Below are 26,459 nucleotides of genomic sequence, written 5' to 3'. Positions count from 1 at the left end.
TATGTCCTGCTTCAGGGTAGAAAAGGAGAAGGGCAGAAAATTCTTTCTGCATCTCTTGATTCTCAATTGTCTTCAGCTCAAAATAATCCTTATGCAAAAGTAGCATATGTTGGGATGGCATATTTTGATCCCCTTCAATGGCCGGGCAACTCTTTCTTCTCTCTGTACTTCAGTTTTGTCAACCATAAAGTTAGATAGAGCATAATCAGTTCTTGTTTCATAAGGTTATTGTGAGGATTGAATGCAAAGTATACAACACAGTACCCGGCACACAGAAAGAGCTTAATATATGGTAGCTAATTTTAGTTATTCATGGAACATCACAGCTGAAGGGGCCTCAATGTTGCAGTGTAAGTCACTCAGTATACCGATAAGAAAATAGGCCCAGAAAGTTGAACTGGGAGGTTGGTATTAATCTTATGTTGATGTGTGTTACCATCCCTAGTCCAATAATCCGTATTCTATTCCTTTGATATTTGGTATTTCTCATTCCTCTTTCCATCTTGAGAAAAAGTCAGGACTTGGAGTTAATCTGACAAACTGGCATTGAGCACCTACTATGTGCACAGCCTTGGGCTACATGTTGGGCCCAGAAGGCATCACTGGCTTGATCACCCTGCACTCTTCAGAGAAGGCAGTGGGTACTAATTGAGAACTGGTCCCTAATAAGGACTGCTGCTGTTGAGGATTGGATGGCAAGAGGTCTTGGGAGCAACAGGGCTGATGCGTGTGCCAGAAATACCGCCAACTGTGGGACTGGACAGGCATGGGTTTGAATCTCAGCAGAGTCATAGTTTAGAAGCACAGCTTGGGCTGGTTGCAGTAGCTTATGCCTGTAAACCCAGCACTTTGGGAGGCCAAGGCGGGCAGATCACGAGGTCAGGAGATTGAGACCATCCTGGCCAACATGGTGAAACCTTGTCTCTACTAAAAATACAAAAATTAGCTGGGTGTGGTTGTGTGCACCTGTAGTCCCAGCTACTTGGGAGGCTGACGCAGGAGAATTGCTTGAACCCGGGAGGTGGAGGTTGCAGTGAGGCGAGATCGCGCCACCACACTGCAGCCTGGGGACAGAGCAAGACTCTGTCTCAAAAAAAAAAAAAAAGGAAGGACAGCTTAGTCAAATCTAGGACAGCTTGTGCAACAAATAATGATAGTAATGGATTATAACACACAAAATAAACCAATATCCATGATTTCATAATGATGTAAATCAAGAATTGAATAACTGAATAAATGGGGGAGAAGAGAAAGCTGTTCCTTACAGTAGAATTCCAATAAATATAGAAAGGACAATGAAAATAGAAAATCACCAATTGGCAAATACTACTGTGAAAATGGTTTTGGGTAAGAATTACCAATAGATGCTAAAATTAGTGGGTGAAAGTATACAAACTGAACACACAGCTTCAAATATCTTCCCACAACATTAGTATTAACTACAAAAGGAAAAACAGTAATTTTATTGCAGATACCACCTTAGCCAAGAAATCAGAGTTAACATCACCCATTAATGAGACATATTAACATTCTGCGCCTCCTGATATGCAACCAAGGAAGGGCGCGTCACTTTTGTGGTAGTCTTGTCAAAAGTGCATAACTTGGGCTCAGCACAGTGGCTCACACCAGTAATCCCAGGGCTTTGGGAGGCTGAGGCTGGAGGAGCACTTGAGCCCAGGAGTTAGAGGCGGCAGTGAGCCATGATGGTGCCACTGCACTTCAGCCTGGGTGACAGAGTGAGACTCTGTCTCTGAAAAAAAAAAAAAAGTGCGTAACTTGAATTTGATCCTGAGAAAACACGACACAAACCCACATTGAAGAACATTCTACCAAATAACTGGCAACAACATTTAGAAAGTGCCAATCAATGCTGACCGGGCGCAGTGGCTCACACCTGTAATCCCATTACTTTGGGGGGCCGAGATGGGCAGATTATCTGGGTCAGGAGTTCAAGACCAGCCTGGCCAACATGGTAAAACTCCATCTCTACAAAAATACAAAAATTAGCTGGGTGTGGTGGTACGTGCCTTGTAATCCTAGCTACTTGGGAAGATGAGGTGGGAGGATCACTTGAACCTGGGAGGCAGAGGTTGCAGTGAGAGCTGAGATCGCGCCACTGTACCCCAGCCTGGGTGACAGAGTGAGACTGTGTCTCCAAAAAAAAAGAGTGTCAATGCCATGAAAGACAGAACTGTCAGAGATTGGAGGACAGTAAGGAGAAGTAACAAGTAAATGCAGTGTGGAATATTGGATTGGATCCTGGACCAGCAAAAGGGAATTAATGGGAAAAGATTAAATTTAAATAAGGTCTGTAATAAGTAGTATCGTATCAATGTAATCTCTTATTTTTGACAATTGTGCTATGGTTGTGGAAGATGTTAATAGTTTAGAAATTCTTTGTACTATTTTTGAAACTTTTTTCTCAGTTTGAAATGATTTCTAAATAAAAAGCTAAGAAAGAAGAAAACAAAAAAAAGTGTGGCTTTTGGGAAATCTCTTCCCCTCTCTGGGCCTTTAGTTTCTTCTTAGGTAGAGTAGTGCGATCACCCTAGTTCACTGCCCAGCACCATGAGGATCAAATGGAAGAGTGCAAAGTAGCAGCGTTGCATATATATTGATCCTATAAAAAGTTATTCTTGCTGTTAGTAATGGCAGTTCAAGTGTCTTGATCTGTGAAAGCTTCAGGAGGGTTCTACCCAAATGAAAAACATCTGACTGCAAGCTACTGCCTCCCAGCCATTTATATGACCTTGTCTGAGGAAATAATAATGCCAGCTTTGTGGTTGGACAGCTGTTGTCAAGGAGATAGCCCCAGATAGCCCAAACAGCTGGTGGTAGTGACGTCACCTCTAGGCTTGGCAGAAAGATCATGGTGAGACAGAGACAGGACAAAGGCCTCTGTCTCTGACCATGAAACCACTACAGTAGCAGGAAAACCAACTTCCAAATAGCCTTTCCTTTGTGCAATTGATTCTATTTTCAGTTTCCAGGTTCACTAAAGGGTTTAGCATGCAATCCAGGGACATGGTCATACTGAACAAGGCAATGGACTAATCATAATGAGAGCTCCTAGGCTGGGTGCGACGGTTCATGTCTATAACCCCAGTACTTTCTGAGGCTGAGGTGGGAGAATCATTTGAGCCCAGGAGTTCGAGACCAGCCTGGGCAACATACCAAGACCCCGTCTCTACTAAAAATAAACAAATTAGTCGGGCGTGGTGGCACCTGCCTGTGGTCCCAGCTACTTGGGAGGCTGAGGTGGGAGGATCACCTAAGCCTAGGAGGTGGAGGCTGCAGTGAGCTATGATCACTCTTACTGCACTCCAGCCTGGTTGACAAAGCAAGACCCTGTGTCAAAAAAAAAAAAAAAAAAAAAAAAAAAAAAATTAAATAAATTGAAAAAACAACCCAACTCCTCACAGGTTCTTTCTTCTTCAATAATGTCCAAGGTATTCAATTAGATGAGGCAATCGTGTGAACTCAGCACTGTCCTCCCCATTTTACACATGGGAAAATCGAGGTGTAGCAAGCGGGAAGGAACCCCAGGTCACAGGATAAATGGGAAGAGTTTCCAGAGTCAGAATCCAGGTGTCCAGACTTCCGGTTCTGTAAACTGCCCACACTAAGATTCACCTCTTAGCCACTTTGGAGCAGTTTCCCAAGGAGTAGGGTCTGGTGAACACGGCCCTTAAATACTGTTGTCTGGGTGTAGACCTCACTTCTTAATACTAAATTCTAAAGCAAAAGAAAAACCCAAATGGGGATGACAGGCTGCCTGAAACAATCAAGGTACTGGAATTCAAAGGGACCTGGCCTCAATTTCCATCTCTGGCACTTACTAGTGGTAGGACCTTCAGTAAGCAGTTTTTACCTTTCATAGCCTCAGTCTTCTCAATTTTAAGTCAAATAGTAGCACCTCCTGCAGAAGGTTGTTGGGAGGGTTAAATGAGGTGTTGCATGTGATATATCTGGAACAAGTGACACATAAGACATGTTCAAAATGTGTAAGTTCTCTTCCTTGTTTATATTCTCAAGAGTTTTCATTGGCTGGAGATGCAAAGTTAGTTCCTTCATGTGGGAAGTGTTAGCCTTCCTCCCCATGAGAGAGTCGGTTGTATGTTAGTAGCTTTGAAATATACACAGAAGCCAGGCACAGTGGCTCACGCCTGTAATCCCAGCACTTTGGCAGGCTGAGGTGGGTGGATCACCTGAGGTCAGGAGTTTGAGACCAACCTGACCAAGATGGACAAACCCCGCCTCTACTAAAAATACAAAACTAGCCGGGCATGGTGGCGCATGCCTGTAATCCCAGCTACTTGGGAGGCTGAGGCAGGAGAATCGCTTGAACCTGGGAGGCAGAGCTGAGATCGCGCCATTGCACCCCAGTCTGGGCAACAAGAGGAAATCTCCATCTCAAAAAAAAAAAAAAAAAAAAAGGAAAAGAAAGAAGTGATCTGCCAAAGATCACATTGTTGGTGGCAGAGCTGGGGGGGAATCCTGACACCCCAACTTTCCTGCTTTTGGACACACCTATTCATGGGTTGAACTTACTGGCAAGGAGTATTGGTTTCTGGGCTTCAAGGACTGCCCCTTTCCTGAGCAGTGCACCGGGTGTGCTAAGCTCTCCCTCTTTTTCATGCTTTTTTATTGCTAATGCTGGGGGTGGTTGAAGATCTAGGGAAAGAAGAGGGACAGGCAAAAATCGTGGGCTTTGGAAGTCTCACTAAAGCTGAGAGAGAGAGAGAGAGAGAGAGAGAGAGAGAATGAATATGAATCTGGGATACACAGAATTACTATTGACTGAAATCCTAAAAGTATCTCCGATTATTCTCACAAAAACCTTGCAGGATAGGTATTGGCCTCATTTCCAGATTGATTGATTGAATCATTCATTCACTTAACATACATTTTCAAATAGCTGCTGAGTGGCAGACATGTGCTAGGTGTTGAGGATATAGCAGTGAACAATTGAGAATGTAGTCCCTGCCCCATGCAGCTTCCAGTCTAGTGCAAGGAAAGACATTTAAAAAGATTTTACATACACACACACACACACACACACACACACACACACAATTGCAAAATATGGTAAGTGCCACAAAGGAATAATTTGCATTGCTAGGAATACAAGAAGTGGCTTGATTTAGATTAAATGATTAGGGAAGGCTTCTTTTGAAAAGTATCAATAATTGGTTAATGACGTAATTGAAGAATGAGGGCCTGGTGCAGTGGCTCAGGCCTATAACCCCAGCACTTTGGGAGGCCAAGTGGGAGTATTGCTTGAGGCCAGGAGTTCAAGACCAGTCTAGGCAACATAGTGAGACCCTGTCTCTATTAAAAAAAAAAAAAAAAAAAAGAATGAGGAAACTGAGGGTGAAACGGGAATTGTTCAAGATTACTGGGAAAGTCACTATCTATCCACTCACCAATCGTTTCAAGTTATTTTCATCCGGTGCTCTCACAAGCACCTGCAGAGGAAGGAGCAACACTGAGTTGAGGAGGGGAAGGTTGATTTCATTGCTTAAGCTCTGCCAAGATTATCTAAGTGTTTGGTGATTGCTATGTGCTTTAAGAAAGGCGGCCAAGGGGCCGGGTGCTGTGGCTCATGCCTGTAATTCCAGCACTTTGGGAGGCTGAAGCGGGCAGACCACGAGGTCAAGAGATCAAGACCATCCTGGCCAACATGGTGAATCTACATGGTCTCTACTAAAGATACAAAAATTACCTGGGCGTGGTGGCGCTGCGCCTGTAATCTCAGCTACTTGGGAGGCTGAGGCAGGAGAATCGCTTAAACCCGGGAGGTGGAGGTGGAGATGGAGGTTGCAGTGAGCTGAGATCGCGCCACCGCACTCCAGCCTGGCGACAGAGTGAGGCGCCGTCTCAAAAAGAAAAAAAAAAAAAAAGACAAAAATGAAAGGCAGTCAGGGTTATGCAGAGAGCCCTCATCTAGTTGGCGGGAGCTGCGGACCCCGCTCCAGTTGAAAGACATTGTCAATACTTAATTACTTTGGGAGAGTCCTTTCCTCTCGCTGGGCCTCAGTTTTCTGACCACAAGTGCCTTTTGAGTCCTAATAGTAATAAAAGATCAATAGGTGAGTGACTGGAGTGAGAGTGCTGTTGACCACTGGCTCATGGGAGTAAGTTATTTGCTTCAAACTAAGTCTGCAAATTACTGTTTGCCTTGAGATTCCGCATGTAGGATTTTTCTAAAGCAAGGCAGCACTCAGTTATCTGAGTTTCAACTCAAGGTCAAATCCCAGTTTTGGGGTCACTATTCCAGAAAAGCAAACACGAGGTTAGGAAATTTGAGGATGCCTAAGGGGCTGTATTCATTCCCATCTCCCGCGTAAATTAACGGACTAGGGCCGGCTTTGGCCCTCAACAAAGATGGCACCCGCCCTCGCCTCGTCTTAAGTGCCCTCACAAAAAATGACAGCCGGCCTTTTTTTTCTCTTAGTTTTGCTGGCATAAACACGGACGCTGTGCCCTTAGTTAAGATGGCACCTACCCCCGCTTCCCTGCCCGTCCTCTGGCGCCAGCCGGTCGGCTTCACTGCGTGCGCCTCGGTGACCCCGCCTCGTTTCCGTAGGAAGAAGCGCCGGGAAAGATGGCGGCGTCTGTGGTTTGAATTCCAGCGGCGCCGCCAGAGTCTGAACAAGCGCTGGGGTGGAGGGGGCGGGGACCCTGGGAGCTCGGCGGGTCGCTACCGCGGGGGGTACTAGTGGCGCCGCCGCCACAGACACCAACACCGCCACCACCTCTGTATCCATGATGGACTCGGTGTTGGAAGAGGACGTCACCCTCCTTGGGACGCTCAGCGGCTGCAGGTGCGGCCGGGGCATTGGTGGTCTTGGTAACCGGGCCGGGGTTCCAGCTGATGGGATTTCACTCTAACGCGGCCTTGAGGTTTGCTTTTGAGGGTGTCTGGCCAGGGGCAAGTGTGTGGGGTGGGCTCCTTCGGAGAGGGTCTCTGGGGGGCCCACCAGCTGACACTTTGGGGGGCTGGGAGCCACGATCTGCACCACAGTTGCCTGTAGCATTGCACCACGTACTTTGTAGAGGGCTTGAAGAACAAGTAAGCGGTTTTGTGAAAGAGTAGGACCAGGGTGGGGCCACTTGGAGTATCCCGTTAGTGGGGATTGGTGCGGAACAGGGACCTTGAGGGCACCTGATGGTTCACTCTGGTTTGAGGGTTTGTTTTCATTATGGAGAGTGTAGCCGATATGCCCAGACTTTGCTTTTTGGGTCAGATAGTGGCCACCCAGGAGGCAATGGAGTGCAATGGTTAAGAGCCGTGGCTGGAGTTGGACAAAACTGGATTCAAATCCAGCCCTGTAAACTGACTAGCTGTGTGACCTTGGTAAAGTGATTTCACTGGCTTTCCCATCTGTAAAATGGGCTAGTAATATCTACCCAATAGAGTTGGGGTGAGGATTAAAAGAGGTGATGCCTGTCGAGCCATTAGCTTGGCACCTGTAGTGCCTGCCACATAATCAGTACTTAAAAAATGATCTTGTGTTGCCATTAGTGTTATTATTACTACTGTCATCAAAGGTGATATGAATCAGGGAATAATGGCCAAGAGTGGCCTCCCATGGACCTGCCCCAAGAGACTGGGAGTCCCCATTGCTGGTTGAGCTGGAGTCTGGTAGGAAGGCCTAATAGAGCACTACACTGCTTCAGGGCTGGCCCCTGTGGTTGTCCTGGACTCCTGGTTGGAGAGTGAGTAGAAGAAGGAAGAGGAGAGCACTGTTTATGCAGCTCTACTAGGGACAAGCTGCTGCTTTTAGTCAACAGATCCTAATTGAAAGGGTAACCATGGTATTTATTGTGCTAACTGGGACACTTAAGAGTGAAAAGGGCCAAGCGCGGTGGTTCACCCCTGTAATCCCAGTCCTTGGGGAGGCTGAGGTGGGCCGATTTCTTGAGCTCAGGAGTGTGAGATCAGCCTGGGAAACATGGTGAAATCCTATCTCTACAAAAAATACAAAAATTAGCCAGGCGTGGTGGCATGCACTTGTAGTCTCAGCCGCTCGGGAGGCTGAGGCAGGAGGATTGCTTGAGCCCGGAAGGTTGATGCTGCAGTGAGCTGTGTTCATGCCACTGCACTGTAGCCTGGGTGACAAAGTGAGGCTCTGTCTTAAAAAAAAAAAAAAAAGTGCAAATAATTAATATTTATGCCCGGGCAGCAGACATACATAGGGCCTATCTTGGGTAAACTTGGACAAATGGTTTTTCTGTTTATTGAGAACCTTCATGTATCAGGCACAGACTAAGATGCTTTGCAGTTCCTGTCTAATTGGGTCCTGTGATATTTCATCATGCCCTTTTCTGTCTGTTTTACTTCCACTGCCCCAATATATTTGGAGTATGGCTTCTCTCCTATATTGTCCTTTGCACCTCTAATAGTTTTTTATACTACAGTTTGAAAACTATTATTTATTTATTTATTTATTTGAGTCTTGCTCTATCACCAGGCTGGAGTGCAGTGGCGCGATCTCGACTCACTGCAACCTCTGCCTCCCGGGTTCAAGCAATTCTCTTGCCTCAGCCTCCCCTATAGCTGGGATTACAGGAGTGCACCACCATGCCTGGCTAATTTTTGTATGTTTAGTAGAGACGGGGTTTCACCATGTTGGCCAGGACGGTCTCCATCTCTTTATCTCGTGATCTGCCCACCTTGGCCTCCCAAAGTGCTGAGATTATAGGTGTGAGCCACCATGCCCAGCCTGAGAACTATTTTTAAAATATAAATCTGCTCTTCACAGTCTGCTGCTTTATACTTTTAATGCTGCTTATTGCTGTTACCGTAACTTCCATTATTATTCTCTCAGATAGCCATTCTCATTTCAGTGCTTGTTGGCCAAACACTTGGGTTTTGGGGTCCCAGGCCCAGCTGGGTTTCAATCCCAGTTCTGCTACTTAACAACCCCTTGATTTGGGGCAAGTCACTCATCCTCCGTGAGCCTCAGTGTTTATCATCTGTAAAAGGGGTTGGTGTAAAGCCTAGGGTTGGCATAAGGATTAAAATGAATCTTAAAAAGTTTAGTTCAGTGTCTGACCTGGAGTAACTACTCAACAGAACAGCAAACATTCTCCTTTCCCTCATCTCCCTCCTTTGCAGGACCTAGATACTGCATACATTCCATCTTAACCATTTTAAAGCATGGTTCAGTTGTATTAAATCTATTTGTGTTATTGCTGAACTGTCACCACTATCTATCTTTGTAACTCTCCATCTTGCAAATGCAAAACAGAAACTCTGTCCCTGTTAAAACAGTAACTCCCTATTCCCCTCTTCTTCCAGCCTCTGACAATCACCAGTCTACTTTCTGTCTCTATGATTTTTTTTTTTTTCCTAAGACAGGGTCTTGCTCTGTTGCCCAGGCTGGAATGCAGTGGAGTGATCTTGGCTCACTGCAACTCCCGCCTCCAGGGTTCAAGCAATTCTCATGGCTCATCCACTTAGTGGCTGGGACTGCAGGCAGGCCCCACTACACCTGGCTAATTTTTGTATTTTTAGTAGAGACAGGGTTTCACCAGGTTGACCAGGCTGGTCTTGAACTCCTGGCCTCAAGTATTCTGCCTGCCTTGGCCTCCCAAAGTGCTGGGATTATAGGTATGTGCCATTGCACCCAGCCTGTCTCTATGATTGTGACTACTCTATAAGTATCGCATATTAGTAGAATAATACACTATTTGTCCTTTTGTGACTGGTTTATTTAATTTAGCATTATGTCCTCAAAGTTCATGCATGTTGTAGTATGTGTCAGAATTTCTTTCCTTTTTAAGGCTTTTCTTTTCAATTTTTTTTAGAGACAGTCTTGCTCTGTTACCCAGATTGGTCTTAAATTCCTGGACTCAAGTGATCCTCCTGCCTCTGCCTTGCTAAGTGCTGGGATTACAGGCACAAGCCACTGTGCCTGCCCCTCACCAATATTTTTATTGTCCTTTTGATTATACCCTTAGGGTGTGACATGGTAGGTATCTCATTGTGGTTTGTTTGTTTGTTTGTTTGTTTTTTTGAGACAGAGTCTCACTCTCTCACCCAGGCTGGAGTGCAGTGGTGCAATTTCAGCTCACCACATCCTCTGCCTCGTGGGTTTAAGCGATTCTCGTGCCTCAGCCTCCCAAGTAGTTGGGACTACAGGCGCATGCCAGCACGCTTGGCTAATTTGTATATTTTTAGTGGAGACGGGGCTTCACCATGTTGGCCAGGCTGGTGTCAAACTCTTGACCTCAGATGATCCGCCCACCTTGGCCTCCCAAAGTGCTGGGATTGCAGGCGTGAGCCACCGCGCCTGGCCCTCATTGTGGTATTGATTACACGTTAATGGCTACTGATGTGTTGAGCATCTTTCCATGTGCCTTTTAGCCATTTGTACACTTTCTTTGGAGAAATATGTATTCAAATCCGTTGTCCATTTAAAAAATGTGAATATATTTTGACCCAGCAATTCCACTTCTTGTCATCTATTCTAGAGAAATCCTCATGCTTGTGCATAACGGGACCTTATAAGGATATTCATATGACAATGCGTGTAAAAGAAAAACTTGGAAACAAATTGAATTATTATCAGTAGGGGATTGGGTAAATACACATCCTTTCAAAAGTATCTTTCAGACCGTGGCCCATTGGTAGCTCATGAAATTCAATTTAGTAGGTTGCAACCAGGATTTAGAAAAGTGGAACAGAATAGAAAACATTTCAAGGATGAAGGGTAATAATATTTCTTCTGTGGCTTATGGTCAGTAAAGTTTGAAGAACACTGCTGTAGAAAGCTTTGTAGGAGTTAAAAACTTTAAGGCATATCTATTTGTACTGTCAAGAAAACATCTTGTCATGAAAACATCTCTACTAATGAAAACATTAAGTAGAAGAAGGATGTTGTAGCAAGATATATACTGTTTGATTGCATGTGTTTTATTTTTAAGCAGCAAAATTAAAACTATCTATGTAAAAACACATAAAAAGATCTGGAAGTTACAGGTCTTTTTGATAACAGTTACCTCTTAGGTGGGTACTAGATGGGAGTGAGGAGGAGCCAAGGAGAACTTTAGGCTTATCTGTATTTTTTTTTTAAATTTATGTATTTTTCTCTAATTAAGAATAAAATAGAATGAAAAAGGGGTTGTTAAAGGACAAAAGTGAGCTCGTTGGTGTAATCGTCTGAATGTTACGTCTGGTCTCATTCACGGCTCTCATGAAACAATTTGTCAAGGAGACAGTCCTGTTGGGTCTTGTGGTTTGAATGGACATTTGTTGCTGGCATATATAGGCATAGAAAGAGGTCACTCCTTTTTGGTAGCAATAGAGCAAGATAGGAGGATGTGGTGGTGGAGCTCAGGGGAAGGTCCATTCAATCACTCAGAAATTGTCCACAGACAGTTGCTACAGCAGGGCGCGATGGCTCACGCCTGTAATCCTAGCACTTTGGGAGGCTGAGGCAGTCAGGTCACCTGAGCTCAGGAGTTCGAGACCAGCCTGGCCAACGTGGTGAAACTCCATCTCTACTAAAAATACAAAAAATCAGCTGGGCATGGTGGTGCGTGCCTGTAATCCAAGCTACTTGGGAGGCTGAGGCATGAGAATCGCTTGAATATGGAAGGCAGAGGTTGCAGTGAGCTGAGATCACGCCTCTGCACTCCAGTCTGGGCGATAGAGTGAGAGTCTCCAAAAAACCAAACCAAAACAAAACAGAAGAGTCATTATGATGGCTGTGCCCTGTGCTGAGTGATGGAAACCTTATGCCTCAGTCCATTTGGTCCTTACCACCACCACCACCACCCCTTATCTCCAACCTCAGGGAAGGCGTCAGGGGTACCAGGGTGGTATAGGTTCAGGGCAGGGGGTTAAAGTCAGGCTGGCATGGAGTTTCCAGCCTATTAACTTTTGGGTCTTTGTTTTTCCTCGTTAGAAAATTTTAAAAAAAGGTAACATTAAAAATCACCACCTACTGCAGAAGGACTATGGTGAGGATTAAACCTGATTTTAGTTTCAAACATTCAGTTTAGAAAATGGACTTCATCTGGGCGTGGTGGCTCATGCCTGTAATCCCAGCACTTTGGGAGGCCAAAGCGGGCGGATCACCTGAGGTCAGAAGTTCAAGACCAGCTTCAACATGGGGAAACCCCGTCTCTACTAAAAATACAAAATTAGCCGGGCGTAGTGGTGCATGCCTGTAATCCCAGCTACTCTGGAGGCTGAGGCAGAAGAATTGCTTGAACCTGGGAGGCAGAGGTTGTGGTGAGCCGAGATTGCGCCATTGCACTCCAGCCTGGGCAACGAGAGCGAAACTCCGTCTCAAAAAAAAAAAAAAAGAAAAGAAAAAAAAGAAAGAAAATGGACTTCAGTCCTGTGGTGAGGATGAAAGGGAAGGCTGCCTGTCCTGTGCTGAGCGCGGTGTTTGTGTGGAATGGGTGCTCCATATAAGGCAGGTTTCTTAGATTGTGCTTTATTTTTCATGTGAGGAGACTGGTACTCCACCATGTGTCATGTTTATATACGAGCTTTGGGCAGTCCACACACAGGCTAGCAAGGGGAAAAGTCACTGGGATCCTGGACTTTGGGCTCGGCTTTGCCAGTAACTTTTGTGATTTTGAGCAAATAAGTTCCTAACCCATTTCTGGGTTTCAGTCTTCTCATCTGTGGAGTAAGATCATATCCGAGCCCTTTTGTTTTGCTTACATTGTTTTTATTTCTGGTGAGTCTCCCTGAGCCCCCAACCTTAATTGTAAGGCTACAAGTGAATGATCAGAATGGAAAGTGGGAGCTGCTTGGGGCTGGAGGTGTGGTTGGAACTGACTGGAGGGTGCAGATGACAGAGGTTCATAGCATTTTAAAAGTGGGTAGGTAAAGCCCAAGTGGAAAGTTGGCAGGATCCAAGCAAGAATTTCTGCATTACATAGTGGTTTTGTCTAAGAGTTGGGATGTCAAATGTCATTTTTCAAACTTCAGTGTTTGCCTGTAGGAAGTTTGTCTAAGACCAAAATCGTTGGCTTTGTTTGCTAGGTACTTTTCAGCTGTGATTGATCTTGGCTTGAGTTATTCATGGGCAGTTTCAGCCAGTGGGAGTTAATGTAATGGCTCTGGTGGAGAGAACCCCAGATTGAGAATGTAGGACCAGACCTTAGTCCGAGCTTGGCCAATAACCTGGTGTGTGTGACCTTGGGCTTCTGGACCACTGTCTGCAAAAGGTGATGGTTGAACTTTATTTTAGTTTTTAAAATTCAGTTTAGAAAATTGACTTTGTCTTTTTTTTTTTTTTTTGAGACGGAGTCTTGCTCTGTCGCCCAGGCTGGAGTGCAGTGGCCGGATCTCAGCTCACTGCAAGCTCCGCCTCCCGGGTTTACGCCATTCTCCTGCCTCAGCCTCCCGAGTAGCTGGGACTACAGGCGCCCGCCACCTCGCCCGGCTAGTTTTTTGTATTTTTTAGTAGAGACGGGGTTTCACCGTGTTAGCCAGGATGGTCTCGATCTCCTGACCTCGTGATCCGCCCGTCTCGGCCTCCCAAAGTGCTGGGATTACAGGCTTGAGCCACCGCGCCCAGCGACTTTGTCCTTTTAGTGATGTTTATTGGAGGAAATTGAGAATTATACAACATTAAAAAGGAAGAAAACCTCTCATTTCCCTACTGATGATGACTTTTAATATTTCAGTGTATTTCCTTTGTCTTGTTATATATCTATAGCCCACCTGTTTCCAAAACGGACTTGAGGTGACTTTAGTATTTATGTACTGTATATATTGGTTTTCATAATTGAGGACGTATTCTCTTTATGTTTTTTCATTTGCCTTTATAGGGGACACATTATTTATTTATTTATTTATTTATTTATTTATTTATTTGAGATGGAGTCTCACTCTGTCACCCAGGCTGGAGTGCAGTGGCGTGATCTCAGCTCACTGCAACCTCCGCCTCCTGCGTTCAAGTGATTCTCCTGCCTCAGCCTCTCAAGTAGCTAGGATTACAGGCACCTGCCATAATGCCCGGCTACTTTTTGTATTTTTAGTAGAGATGGGGTTTCACCATATTGGCCAGGCTGGTCTTGAACTCCTGATCTCAAGTGATCCACCGGCCTTGGCCTCCCAAAGTACTGGGATTATAGACATGAGTCACTGTACCCGACCTGGACACATTTTTTTTTTGATCATTTTCTTGATGTTGGAATTTTGTGATATTTCCAATTTTTTGCCTGTTTTTGATCTTGAAGGTACATTCCAACTCCAAAGTTTGGTGGTCAGGCAAAATTGTCTGAGGAGCACAATGAATTTGGATTTAGAGGCATGGAAAGAGCAAACTGCCAAGAAGTCAATCTGAGTTTCCATCAACTCCTAGTTTACAGCGTGGGATAGGGAAGCATTCTTGGGGGTTGGACGTAAAAGACCGAGCTTCTGGACCTGGCTCTCTACTGCACTGCCATGTGACCCTGGCTAGGACAGTGAAATTGTCTGGGCCTTGGAGTCTTCCTTTGAAAAATGTGTGTACCCTCAGGAAGTTAGGCAATTCTAATGATGATAAATCTTTTATAAATTGTAAAGCACTGTAGGTTTCAAGGAGACATGATATTTTGCTTTCATTTGTGGAGTACCCACAATATACTGGACCTTGCTGTATCTTGTTTAATTGCCAATTACTCTGTGAGGTAGCTGCTGTTCTCCTTTTACAGTTGAAGAAAGTGAGGCTCAGAGAGATACATGGCAGAGCTTAGAATAGAATCCAGGGTAGTGTCTTTTGTGTCACACCACACCTCCTATTATGGGTTAGTTTTCTGTCAATGTCTCCAGATCCTCACTGAACGTATTTATGTAATTCAACCAGGACAACTTCTTGGATCAGTGAATTTTGTATTGTTTGACATTCTTAAAGCATCTGAATTTGTGTCTGATTCCCAGAGGTTGTAATAGGCATATTAGTGGTCATAATGATAATAGTAACAACAATAATAGTTGCCATTTATTGAACACTTACTATGTGCTTTGTGTTTATATACATGAACTAATTTAATTTTTACAGGGAGGGCATGGTATCCCCATGTACCAGATTAAGAGAGCGAGACTCAGAAACATAAGTAGCTTGTGCTTGTCACAGTGCCTCTGCCAGTAGCACATATTTGGCACACAGAACGTGATGTATGACTGAATGAATGACATTACTGAAGGTCACTCAGCTATCAAGTGTTGGAGCTGGAACTCAGACCCAAAGCCTGAGTTCTTAACCTCTGTGCTTCATGCCTCATAGGTAGCTCAGCTGTGTGCGTCCCTCCGGGCCATGGGATGATTGTCATGTGCAGTCCAGACAGTCGTAACAGTTTCTGTTGTTCAAACATTAGCTCATCTGTTATCTCATGTGTTCTCTCCTAGTGGCCTTGTTCCCAATGTACCAGATGACCTGGATGGCATCAACCCTGATGCTAGGTTGGGAAATGGTGGTAAGTACACAAAACCAGGCCTTCTCTTGAGTAAAGAACAAGGAAAGTAGACATTAGACTGTGAGCATCTTGAGCTTTCATGTCTCTGGGGCCCAGAGGCTTCCCTGGATTGGCATACAGTAGGTGCTGAGTATTTTTTGTATGTATTGATTTGCTCTCCACCTCCTTTCATAAACACTGGACTAGAGGAATTGCTGTCCTTTTGGCCATACTTCATGAGTTTCATTTGTTGCTACTAAACCTATAGGGACTTAGTGAGCATTTGCTGAACTGAACAACTGCATGGAGGCTGGACATTGAATTGGCGGCTAGGCCGGTGGCTGGAGGCCCAGGAGAGCTGCCATCTGGACTCTAGCGTGCCAAGACCTTCCTGGCAGGCTGTTGGATCCTGTTTGCCGGCTGAGGCCCAGCATTCCTACACGGGCCTGCCCTTTGGAGACAAATAGCTGGTTAGACCACAGGAGACGGCACTGAGTAAACAAGTAGCGTATTGTGTTTAAGCTGGATTATGAGGAGACTTTGCAGTTTGGATCTAGCTAAGCATTCTTCATAGTTTTTATTTCTGAAGAAAGTGAATGCTTAAGCATCTCTGTGGGTAGTGCTAGTTTTTGTAAAATATCTCTAAGATATTTTGACTTGTGTATTTCTTTCTCTTTTCCACAGTGCTGAGATAAGTGCAAAAGGAAGGAGATTTTGGAGCAGACAGGAAAAGAGTCCCAAGGTTTATTTCTGGAAAATCCCTTAACTTACAGGGCACCCTCATGTTTTCCTCAGGAACCTATTAACTTTTACTTTATTTTTACTTTTCATTTTTTTGAGACAGGGTCTTGCCCTGTCACCCAGGATGGGAGTGCAGAGGTGCGATCACGCACACTGCAACCTTGACCTCTTGGACTCAGGCGATTCTCCTATCTCAGTCTCCCTAGTATCTGGGACTACAGGCGTGCGCCAAGACATCCAGCTAATTTTTGTATTTTTTGTAGGACGGTTTTGCCATGTTGCCCAGGCTGGTCTTGAATTCCTGGACTCAAGCGATCCACCTGCCTCAGCTTCCCAAAGTGCTGGGATTATAGGCATGAGCCACTGCACTCATTGGCAACTTTTACTTTAAATGCAAAATCTAACAAGTCTGATGTGAGATGGAGTCTCGCTCTGTTGCCCAGGCTGGAGTGCAGTGGTGCCATCTCGGCTCACTGCAATCTCCGCCTCGTGGATTCAAGCAATTCTCCTGCCTCAGCCTCCTGAGTAGCTGGGATTACAGGCATGTGCCACCACGCCCAGTTAATTTTTGTATTTTTAGTAGACACGGAGTTCACCATGTTGGCCAGGCTGGTCTCGAACTCCTGACCTCAGGCGATGTGCTTGCCTTGGCCTCCTAAAGTGCTGGGATTACAGGCATGAGCCACCGTGCCTGGCTGGCTTATTTCTTAATTTAGCCGATAGTATACATCTGTTTCATGCCCAACTCTGGGCTCAGTGCTAGAATTCAACCTCAAACGTGTTTACACTTAAGCTGAGAAGACAGACAAACACTTATGAGAAATCATATGATCAGTGTCAGGAGCAAAGACGTAGCAAGTGCTGTGAGAGGGGATTAAACGGAGATTTCCTCTGGTGTGGAGGTGAGTCAGGCTAGAGTTTCACAAGAAATTGATATTGGAGCAGAGACCTGAATAAGTCGGATGTAGGTAAGGAAAAAGGAGGGGATGAGCATCCCAGACAGGTGAGGGCATGGCCCATTTGAGGAACAGGAAAACAAACCAGTGTGCCCTTCACAGTCTGCCCTGCCCATTCCTTAGCCTCTTTTCTGCTAAGTGGTTTCTGAACACCATCCCCACTCCCACCTCTGTGCTTTTGCCTGGGCTGTCTCTCCTTCCTTTTGTTCCTCATCTGCCCAGTTCCTGCTTGCACCCTCTTTAAGACTCAGCTCAAAGCTCACCACCCTTTTTGGCTCTCCCCAGGCTGACTAAGGTGTACTTTCCTCTCTCAGCATTGTGTATTTCACTTTGTCTCCTCTCATTTCATTTATTCCTGTTGGCTACTTTTAAAGTATCAGAATCAGACTAGTTCTCAGCCGCCTATACTCCTTCCATCCTACTCCAAACCACCATGATATGAGGCCTAGATTATCCCAATATTCTCCTAACTGGTTTCCCTGTTTCTCTCCTAAGCCCCTTACAGTCTGTTCTCAGACAGGCAGCCAGAGGGAGCCTGTAGAAACCTAAGTCGAATCATCTTACTCCTTAGCTCCAAATCTTCCAGCAGCAACTCAGAGTCCTTAGAAGAGTCTAAAAACTGTATACAGTCTGTCCCCGTTTACCTGTCTCACCTCCTCTCCTGCTGTACCCCTTTGTTTATTGAGCTCCAGATTATTGGCCTCTTGACTGTTCCACAGACCCACTGGGGACCATACTTCCACCTCAGGCTTCTCTCTGAATGTGGAGAATTCTCCCCCAGGTAACTGGTCCTTTCTCTTCAAGTCTGCCCATATGTCACCTTCTCAGTGAGACCTTCCTTAACCACCTTACTTAAAATGGCAGTCCTCACCCCATGCCTCCTATTTCCTATCCATACCTACTTTTTTTTTCTCCATAGCATTTATCACCTTTTAACATATTATGCCGTTGTCCTTTCGTTTTGTTTATTGTGTTTCCTCCCTTTAGACTCTCAGCTGCATTTGTTTGTTTTATTTCTTGATGTTTCCACATCTAGAAAGGGGCCTAGCAGAAAGTGGGCTCTCAGTGCATATATTTTGGAAGAATGAACTTATTCTCTCAGCACACATTTACTGAACACCTACAAAGTGCCACGGGTATTCAGCCTGATAACAGTTAGTTTAGGTCTCCATCCTGCCCACTCGATAGGGAACCTCTTGGGTGCAGGATTAGTGTCTCCTTCACCATTGTTTCCTCAGCACACGGGATGGGGCTTGGCACCGAGTAGGTGTGGAATGAATACATGTTTGTTCAGTTAAAGACGCTGCGGAGAGGTTTGGTTGTTGGCACAGTCTTTAAAGCAGGTCAGCAATTTCCGGTCCACTGCTTGCTTTTGAAAATAAACTTTTATTAGAACACAACCACTTTGTTTCTGGATTGTTTGTGGCTGTTTTTATGTGACAACAGGATTTGAGTAGTTGTGACAGATTTTAGGCTTTGCGTATGGCCCACAACGCCTAAAATATTGTCTGCCATTTTAAGAAAAAGTTTGCCAACCCTGCTGTCAAGTCAGTTAGACGTGCTTTGTTGTAATTACTGACATGAGAAGATGACACTCTGTTCAGTAAAGTAATTTCACGAAATGAGGAAGTACATATCAGGACAGTCCGCTTTGCAAAATGCCTGACGTGTTTGCTGTGTTCATCCTCTGATGTGCGCATTGTTACTTTGGGGTTAGTTTAAGTAATTTGTAAATTAATGGTTTAGAGCTTTCCCTGGACTAAAATCAGTAAATCACAACAGACAGCAGGTACCAGCCGCGTGCACTGTGGAAGCAGTTCATGTTGTTTTCCTCTCTGGGCTCTATTCCTCAATAGGAACCTTGGGCAGTTTGCATGCTGTGACGTTTTCCTCTATTTTACCTTTTTACAGTGCTCTCAAATGTGTCAGAAGAAACAGTGTCTCCCACCCGAGCACGGAACATGAAGGACTTTGAAAATGTAAGTGGAAATACCAAATTACTGTCCCCAGCGAATCATGTCTGCTGCCCCTGTCCAGCCAGACCCAGGAAAGCTGTGTTTCTTGAGATCTAAGTTCGGTGATGCCAGAGGTAGGAGAGGTGCCATGTCTCATGGACATCCTCTGTGAGACTTTTACGTCCACATGCAGTCAGCCCGTTATACAAGGGCCAAATATAGGTTCTGATGGGATCAGCAGTTTTCAACTTGGGGTGGAACTTTTAGTTTTCAACTTTGGTTTTCTAGTTTGGTGTCTTTCTGGTGTCCTAAAGGTGAGGATGTGTCCATGTTGCACAGGTGAGGGGAGCTGACATTTGTCAAGGGCCTTACTGTTACTCTAAGGCATGTTATTTATGGTCCTCTGTTTGATGCTCACTGCAACCTTTGAGATATTTTGTATTATTCCCATTTTACAGATAAGGAATCTTAAGACTAGGAGAGACTTGTTTATGGTCATATAATAGATAAGTGTCAGAGTTGGAATTTGAATCCAGGTTTTTATTAATTCCAAAGCCATTATTCTTTCCACTGCATTGTGCCTCCCCTTGCATTTTGTAAACTTTTATCTTTGTTGCTCTTGAATGAAATGTGAGTAACCTGTACCCAGTACTGTGTAGTTTTTTTTCTGAGAATGGATTACTTGGTGATAGATTTGGCTTCAATGCCTAATGTCTTCCAGCATTGTGTCTTTCATTTATTAGCAGAGGGGGTTTGTTGTCAAGTAACAGGAAAATAAGGTTATTTTCCCAATTCCAATTCTCTTTAACAAGTTACCTGTTCAGTGCTCTCATTTATCATGGGAAGAATTAGACCCTTCTTCATTTGTAAGCAAATGAAATCCATACTATGCAAGACACAAGAGATATTTATCGGAGAGAAGATGGAGGACATAGAGAGAAGGACATTCCACAATTATGTTTCTCTCTCCCCAGTTGTCTTTACAGAACAGAGCGGTGCTGTCTCTGGATTTAATTTAGAATACTCATTACTGCTAATAGTTATCTGCAAACCACCAGTGACCAATTGAAGAAATGACTTGTCAGATCTCTAATGGAAACAAGTAATTTCTGAGCTTTGAGTTGTTATAATTTCAGCTGTACAACTCGATCTATGCTGTGGGGTCTGGGGCCTCAAACGAATGAGATTTGATTATTCTACATCGTGTATAATTAAAATATGCTCTACTATTAAATGGTTGTTCCTGTTTTATCGTAAGAGTAATAACAGCTACTGTTTATTGAGCTCTTGCTCTGAGCTGGGCACTTTAAGTGCTAAGCTCTTTGTATATGTTACTTTAATATTAAAGCGGCTCTGCAAGATGCTTATTTCATTTTTGAAGGGTACTGCTTTACATTTTATTTCTAAATTGGAAAATTTCACAGGATATTAGAATTTTGATTTCACGTCTTTTATCTGCTTATTGAACGGAAAGGAATCCCAGAATTGAACACAACCCTCTTTATTATATATAGCAGAAACTGAGGCCCAGGGATGTGACATGGCAAAATTGTTCTCAGAGGCAGTCTGGGCTGCCTGAGGCCCATGGCTTCTGGAGCCAGGCTGCTTATTTGTCCACATCTCCTGGGTGCCTTGTGGCCGGTCACTTAACCTCTCTGTACTTCCCTCATTTTAACAATGGGCATGATAACAGTACCTACTTCATAGGGTTGTTAGGAGGATTGAATGAGTGAATATTTGCAAAGCATGGAGTACGTTCTATGTGTTTGCCATCGCTGCTTCTTCCTTTTCTTACTGTTACTGTTATAATTACTGTTATTTTTTTTCCCTCTGCCATGTGATTCAAGTTTCCCTTGTTCAGATGTGTTTTTGGTGACCTAAATCCTGTTTTTCTTGAAGGTGAGGGAGAGCCTTCTATGCCAACATGTTTTAGGATTTATGTTTTTTTTCTTTATGACTGTAGTCCTTTGGCTGCTATTAGGTTTTTATGGCATTAATATTTTTTATTGTAGCATTTTCAAGAGCAAATTCTGCAGCCGGAATTGAAATGGCCACACTGTTCTCAGTGTCTCCCTTTCAGGTCTTTATGAGTCACTGAAATTTTTCATTTGGCCTGAGTTATGAATGCATGATCTCTGTGTAGTGGTAGTCTGAACTTTCTGTGGGATGCTTATAGGAAATGCTCTTGGCATCTAAAGCTAATTTTAGAGTCAGCATGCATATTAAGGAGGAGGCTGAGATACTTTGGATTTAAAGTGGAAACTCATGATTCGTCCTATTCTAGTCTCAGATGATTGATACCTAACCATCAAAAGTTGCATTTAGTTGGGGGCTGGCAACACATAGGTCCCCTTCTGGTTTTCCTCAGAGTTCATCCATTTAATAAACATTTTTAAATGTACGCCACTGTGCCAGGCTCTCTGCCGGGGGAATCTGCAGTAGATTAAGACCAGGTAAGTCCCCCTATCCAGAGGCTCACAGTCTGATTGGGAAGATGGATAGAAAAATAGTACAGGGACAGAGGTAAGTATAGGGTGCTGTGGGGCCACAGAGGAGGGGCTATGACTCGGGGTTCAGAGAATCCTCTCTGGAGGAGATGTTGCCTGAGTTGGGTCATCAGGGACAGGTAGGGATTGATCAAGTAGAGAGAGTTAGGGAGCATCCCAGGCATAAGGACTCACATGTGCAAATGCAGAGAGAAGCATGACAGGGTTTGATGAGTTCAGGGACCTGTAAGTTCTCTTTGGCTGGAAGGAGGCTGTGTGAGACGAGTTGAGAGGTGAGGCCATTGAAGCAGGCAGGGGCCAGCTCCTGCAGGTTCTTGAATGTTACACTGCTTTGTTTGGTTTTTGTCCTGAAGATGAAAGGGAACCAGCAATGGATTTTAATCTGGGGAGGGAAATGACCAGAATAGTGCTTTCAAAAGCTTACCAGGCTGGTGACTATGAGGAGAAGAGTTTGGAGGGGAGCAAGGCTGGTGGTAAGGTGATGAGTTAAAAGGCTGCTGTGGTGGTGTGGGCCCAAAGGGAGGAATGTGGAGCTAAGGGCATGGAATGAAGGGATATTTAGAATAGAGCTAATTTCAGAGCTGGAGGAGCTCTAGGAATCATCTCTTCCAGTCCTTTCATTTGACATGTGGGGACTCTGAAGCCCAGACAGGGGTAGGGACTTATTCAGGCTTTGAACCCAGGTCTTCTATCAAAGGAAGTCCTTTCTATTTCATTTGACTGTTCTGTGCAAGTACTCCCTCTGGCTTGTGAAAACCACATGTCTTCCTTTTGGTCTTTAAACTGGTAATCTATTGTCTAATATCCTCGTTAGCTGAGGGTATAATCACCTGTATGTCAGGCCTTATGGTAGGAAGTAGGTAAATCAGTTGCTCTTCTATGGGAGCCTGTCTTACTGGTCTTCCCTCCCTAGACCAGAGGAGGCCTCGCGGAGGCAGCATTTTGCGAAGGCCTGTACCTGCTGTGACTTGTTCTGGACACTAGTATGTATCTTGCTCTCCCTTTAAAAAGCATGTTTTTTGGGTGAGTGGGGAAGACCCAGAATCTGGTACAACATATGCTGTCCGAGTAGCTATCTTTATGAACATATGGAAGAGTTTAATCCTGGTTTTTGACAGGGAATGACATGGATAGCTTTCCATTCTCAATATTGATGGATGGCGTTATTGGCTGTGTAATATTAAATAAAGGCTTATTAAAAGGGATAGATTGAGCCATAATTTATAAAACCTTACTGTGGGACATTTCAAGTTGTTTCTAATTTCTCACTTTTATAAACAAAGCTGTGATGAATCTCCTTGTGCATGTATCTTTTTATAGTTACGTGATTTTTTTTTTTTTTTTTTTGAGACAGAGTCTTGCTCTGTTGCCCAGTCTGGAGTGGAGTGGTGTGATCTTGGCTCACTGCAACCTCCGCCTCCCAGATTCAAGTGATTCTCCTGCCCCAGCCTCCCAAGTAGCTGGGATTACAGGCATATGCTACCATGCCCGGCTAATTTTTTTGTATTTTTAATACAGACAGGGTTTCACCTTAGCCAGGATGGTCTCACCGTGTTAGCCAGGATAGTCTTGATTTCCTGACCTTGTGATCTGCCCGCCTTGGCCTCCCAAAGTGCTGGGACTACAGGCATGAGAAACTGCGCCTTGCTGAGTGGTTTTTTTTAAAAGGGTAGATTCCTAGAAATGAGATTTCTGGATGTCGGAGATATTAAGCATATATGCAATAAACAGTAGATACTATGGAATAAGATTTGTTCTGTCTAGCAGCCTCCTTTCTAAGGAATTGAAAGAACTCTTAGCCAGGTATGGCTGAAACAATTTCCTGTATCCTGTCCACACCTAGTCTCCTTATCTTTTGCTGTTCTTGTCTTATACCCACCTGTCCTGAGATGCTGGCATTCTTGCATTGAGGCCCTTATTCCTATTGTTGAACATTCTTGGCCTCAGCCGAGGCAGTTGGTCAAATTTGAGTGTTTTGTTTTTGGTTTCACTAGGATGTTTGCATCTTTAAATTTGCTGTAATGTGTTGTGAGTTACTTACTACCAGATCATAGCTCCCTCACCTTCCACTCCTGCCCCACTTGTATGGCCCTGAAGCTCTCAGAAGCACTGTGGTGTATAGATACAATGTGGATTTGAGAATGATGGGGACTGGGTTTCAGGCTTGGCCCTGCCACTTACTGACCTGTGGCCTTAAATTGGTTGTTTCTAAAACCTCGTGTGTAAAGTGGGGCTGCTACTGTCTTTCCTTCAGAGTTATTAATTAGGTAAGGTATGGAAAGCACCTAGAATGATGCCTGGTGGATGGTGGGTACTCAATAAATGCTGATGTCTGCTCTAATCCGAAGATTCTGTTGACTACAACCACTGCCCTGGGTTCTGCCCCATTAGAGTTCAGTTTCTGTACATCCTTCTGTGATGTTTCTTTGACCTTGGAATAAAATCCCTAACCATGGTCCATGAGAACCTGCCCTGTGTGATTGGCAGCTTCCTGTCTCTCTGAACTCAGCATATTCCTCTCCCCATCGTACACTGCTCTTGCCACACAGGCCGCTCTTCCTTGGCCACACCCAGCTTGTCCCTGTGCCAGGGCCTTCATGCATGTTCCACCCTCTGCCTGGACACCCTTTCTCCCTTTCCTTGAATGGCAGGCCCCTGGACCTTCTTGCCTCAGCTTGAATGTGACCTTGTTAGAGAGGCTATCCCTAACTCCCTTCTCAACTCATGATTCTCTCTTCTAGCAAGTACTCAGCACCCTGTCTCTCCCACCATGACTCTTGTGACAGTTTGTGATTATTTCTTTATTAGTGTACTTGCTTAACGTGTGTCTCTATTCAATGTCTGGTACTCAACACTGAACCTAAGAAAATCGTAGGCACCTAATATTTGTTGATTGAATGAATGTATGACCCTGTATGGAATACTAAAGCTCCGAATTTTGGTTGCTTTATCTGTAAAACTGGGAAAAAATGTTTATCTGAGGCTTGGGAAAAGTAAAGAACATGCTAGGATAGTGCCTGCTATACCAGATCTTTAGCAATCAGGGCGGCTGCTGTTTTGGTTATTGTTACTAAAGTGGCTGGAGAGGAGATATGCCTAGAGACACATTTAGAGGCAGACAGCTTATAATGAGGATGGGGGCATGCAGGGCCAGAGTCATAGGAAAACAAGCAGTAATGAGGGCAAGGTGAGGCTAAGAGTGGGAGAATGAGGGTGAGCTTAGAACACGGCAGGAGTGTAAGAATTGTGTGGATGCCACTCAGTGGAAGTGGTTGAAGACCAGGTCTGTAGCTGGCAGAGTGAATGTTGTAGCCACTTTCCATGGAGCTCTGTGCACAACATATAGCCCGACGGTGCTAGGGTTTTTTGCAGAGATGCGTACTTGGAATCAAGTAGGGCTCACGGCTGGTGGGGTAAAAGTGTTAAGTACAGGGGTTCGTTTGTGTAGTGGGACGGCCTGCTGGATTGAATGCTCTGAGTTCCTGTACCTCTCTCTGCATGTCCTGGCCATGCCCTCCAAAAATGGCCAGATGGAGGGCTGAGTAGTGTAAATTTTTACAATCTTTTTGAAGGCCATTTGGAAAGAGATTTTGATAGTCATAAATATAAAATTACTCTTGAGCCCAATAATCCATTTTGGGGAAATTGATCCTAGGGAAACAACCCAGTAGAAGGAATAAAGCTCTGCTGATGAAGGTGTTTGTGACCACATTGTGTATCATTGTGAAAAACTGTAAGGAAGGGAAATTATATATTACATTTGTTATCTCTTTGCTTTTGACAAACGTGTATTAAGGATATTTCACAGATGAGGAAGCTGAGGTTGGAGAGATTAAACAACTTGCCCATGAGCTTATTGTGATTGAGAAGCAAAAAGAAGGCAAAATTCAAGCCTTGGCTTTCTGATTGTAAAGCTGGTCACTTTCCATTAGAGCACACTGAGTCCATCAGTGTACAGCAGAGAAATGGTTAAACAGTTGACTGAATCACTTCAGTGGAATGTAGTGCAGTTATTTCAACTGATAGTTTTGTGTAATTCTGCCACAATATGAAAAATGCTTAAGAAATATTAAAGGAAAGCGATGGAATATGCAAATTCACTTATGTTATAATTCTGCAAAAATGTATATTCATGAGCAAAGGTGGAAAAGAATATGAAAATAGTTGGTTTCATAAGGTAGTTAAATTCCAACTGGTGTTTGAGATTCAGTTTTAAATTTCTGTTATTGAGGCTGGGTGTGGTGGCTCACACCTGTAATCCCAGCACTTTGGGAGACCAAGGCAGGGGGATTGCTTGAGCCCAGGAGTTGTGACCCAGCTTGGGTCACAAAGTGAGACCCCATTTCTACAAAAAAATTAAAAAGTTAGCTGGGCATGGTCATGTGTGCTTGTGGTCCCAGCTGCTCAGGAGGCTAAGGTGGGAGGATTGCTTGAGCCTGGGAGGTTGAGGCTGCAGTGAGCCCTGAATGTGCCACTGCACTCTAGCCTGAGCAACAGAGAGAGACCCTGTTTAAAAAAAAAAATTCTGTTATTGCTCCAGTATTATTTATAATAGAGACTTACCTAGTAAGAGTTTTCTTGATGATTTGAAGACACCAAGGAGAATATCAGCATCAGAAATTGATTCCAAAGTATCTTCCCCTCTTTACTACCTCACTTAGCTGCTGTAGGCAGTATTATCTTATATGCAGTATTGTTTACTAGAGATCAACTTTAGGTAGCCAAGTTCATGGTTTTTGTTATGGCTAGGTGAGGTCTAACAGTTTTTGTACTTTCAAAAAGGTTAAAAAATTCATTGTGACCCAAAGATCTGCTTATTGACGGCCTGAGAAGTGAATTTCTTTTTCTTTTTCTTTTCTTTTTTTTTTTTTGAGATGAAGTCTTGCTCC

At 44.3% G+C, this 26,459-nt stretch overlaps 1 protein-coding gene and 1 long non-coding RNA gene across 6 annotated transcripts in view; one reads left to right on the top strand and one right to left on the bottom strand.

The window, feature by feature from the left end:
* Positions 1-1,366: 1,366 nt before the first annotated feature.
* Positions 1,367-6,645, bottom strand: LOC139358208 (uncharacterized). Of its 2 annotated transcripts, XR_011612819.1 has the most exons (7): positions 6,509-6,645; positions 6,007-6,068; positions 5,726-5,879; positions 5,427-5,468; positions 4,552-4,674; positions 3,872-3,968; positions 1,367-1,750 (listed from the first exon to the last, which is right to left on the bottom strand). It is a non-coding gene; the product is annotated as an uncharacterized lncRNA (long non-coding RNA). The 2 variants fall into 2 exon arrangements; XR_011612820.1 differs by lacking the exon at positions 6,007-6,068 and having other exon boundaries at positions 6,509-6,620.
* The window catches only part of LOC105487136 (CDK5 regulatory subunit associated protein 2), a 191,185-nt gene continuing 171,304 nt past the window's right edge, over positions 6,579-26,459 (top strand). For all 4 annotated transcript variants that reach the window (XM_071078251.1, XM_011750442.2, XM_011750445.2 and 1 more), the window contains exons 1-3: positions 6,579-6,827; positions 15,365-15,432; positions 19,020-19,087. In XM_071078251.1, coding sequence (XP_070934352.1) covers positions 6,769-6,827; positions 15,365-15,432; positions 19,020-19,087 — 195 coding nt within the window. In that variant the 5' untranslated portion in view covers positions 6,579-6,768. The remainder of the gene's footprint in view (positions 6,828-15,364; positions 15,433-19,019; positions 19,088-26,459) is intronic.

Source organism: Macaca nemestrina, chromosome 14, assembly GCF_043159975.1.
Source record: "Macaca nemestrina isolate mMacNem1 chromosome 14, mMacNem.hap1, whole genome shotgun sequence".
In the NCBI taxonomy this organism is placed as follows: Eukaryota; Metazoa; Chordata; class Mammalia; order Primates; family Cercopithecidae; genus Macaca; species Macaca nemestrina.
The sequence above is the reverse complement of the archived record's forward strand: the minus strand, read 5'-3'. Positions and strand labels throughout refer to the sequence as shown.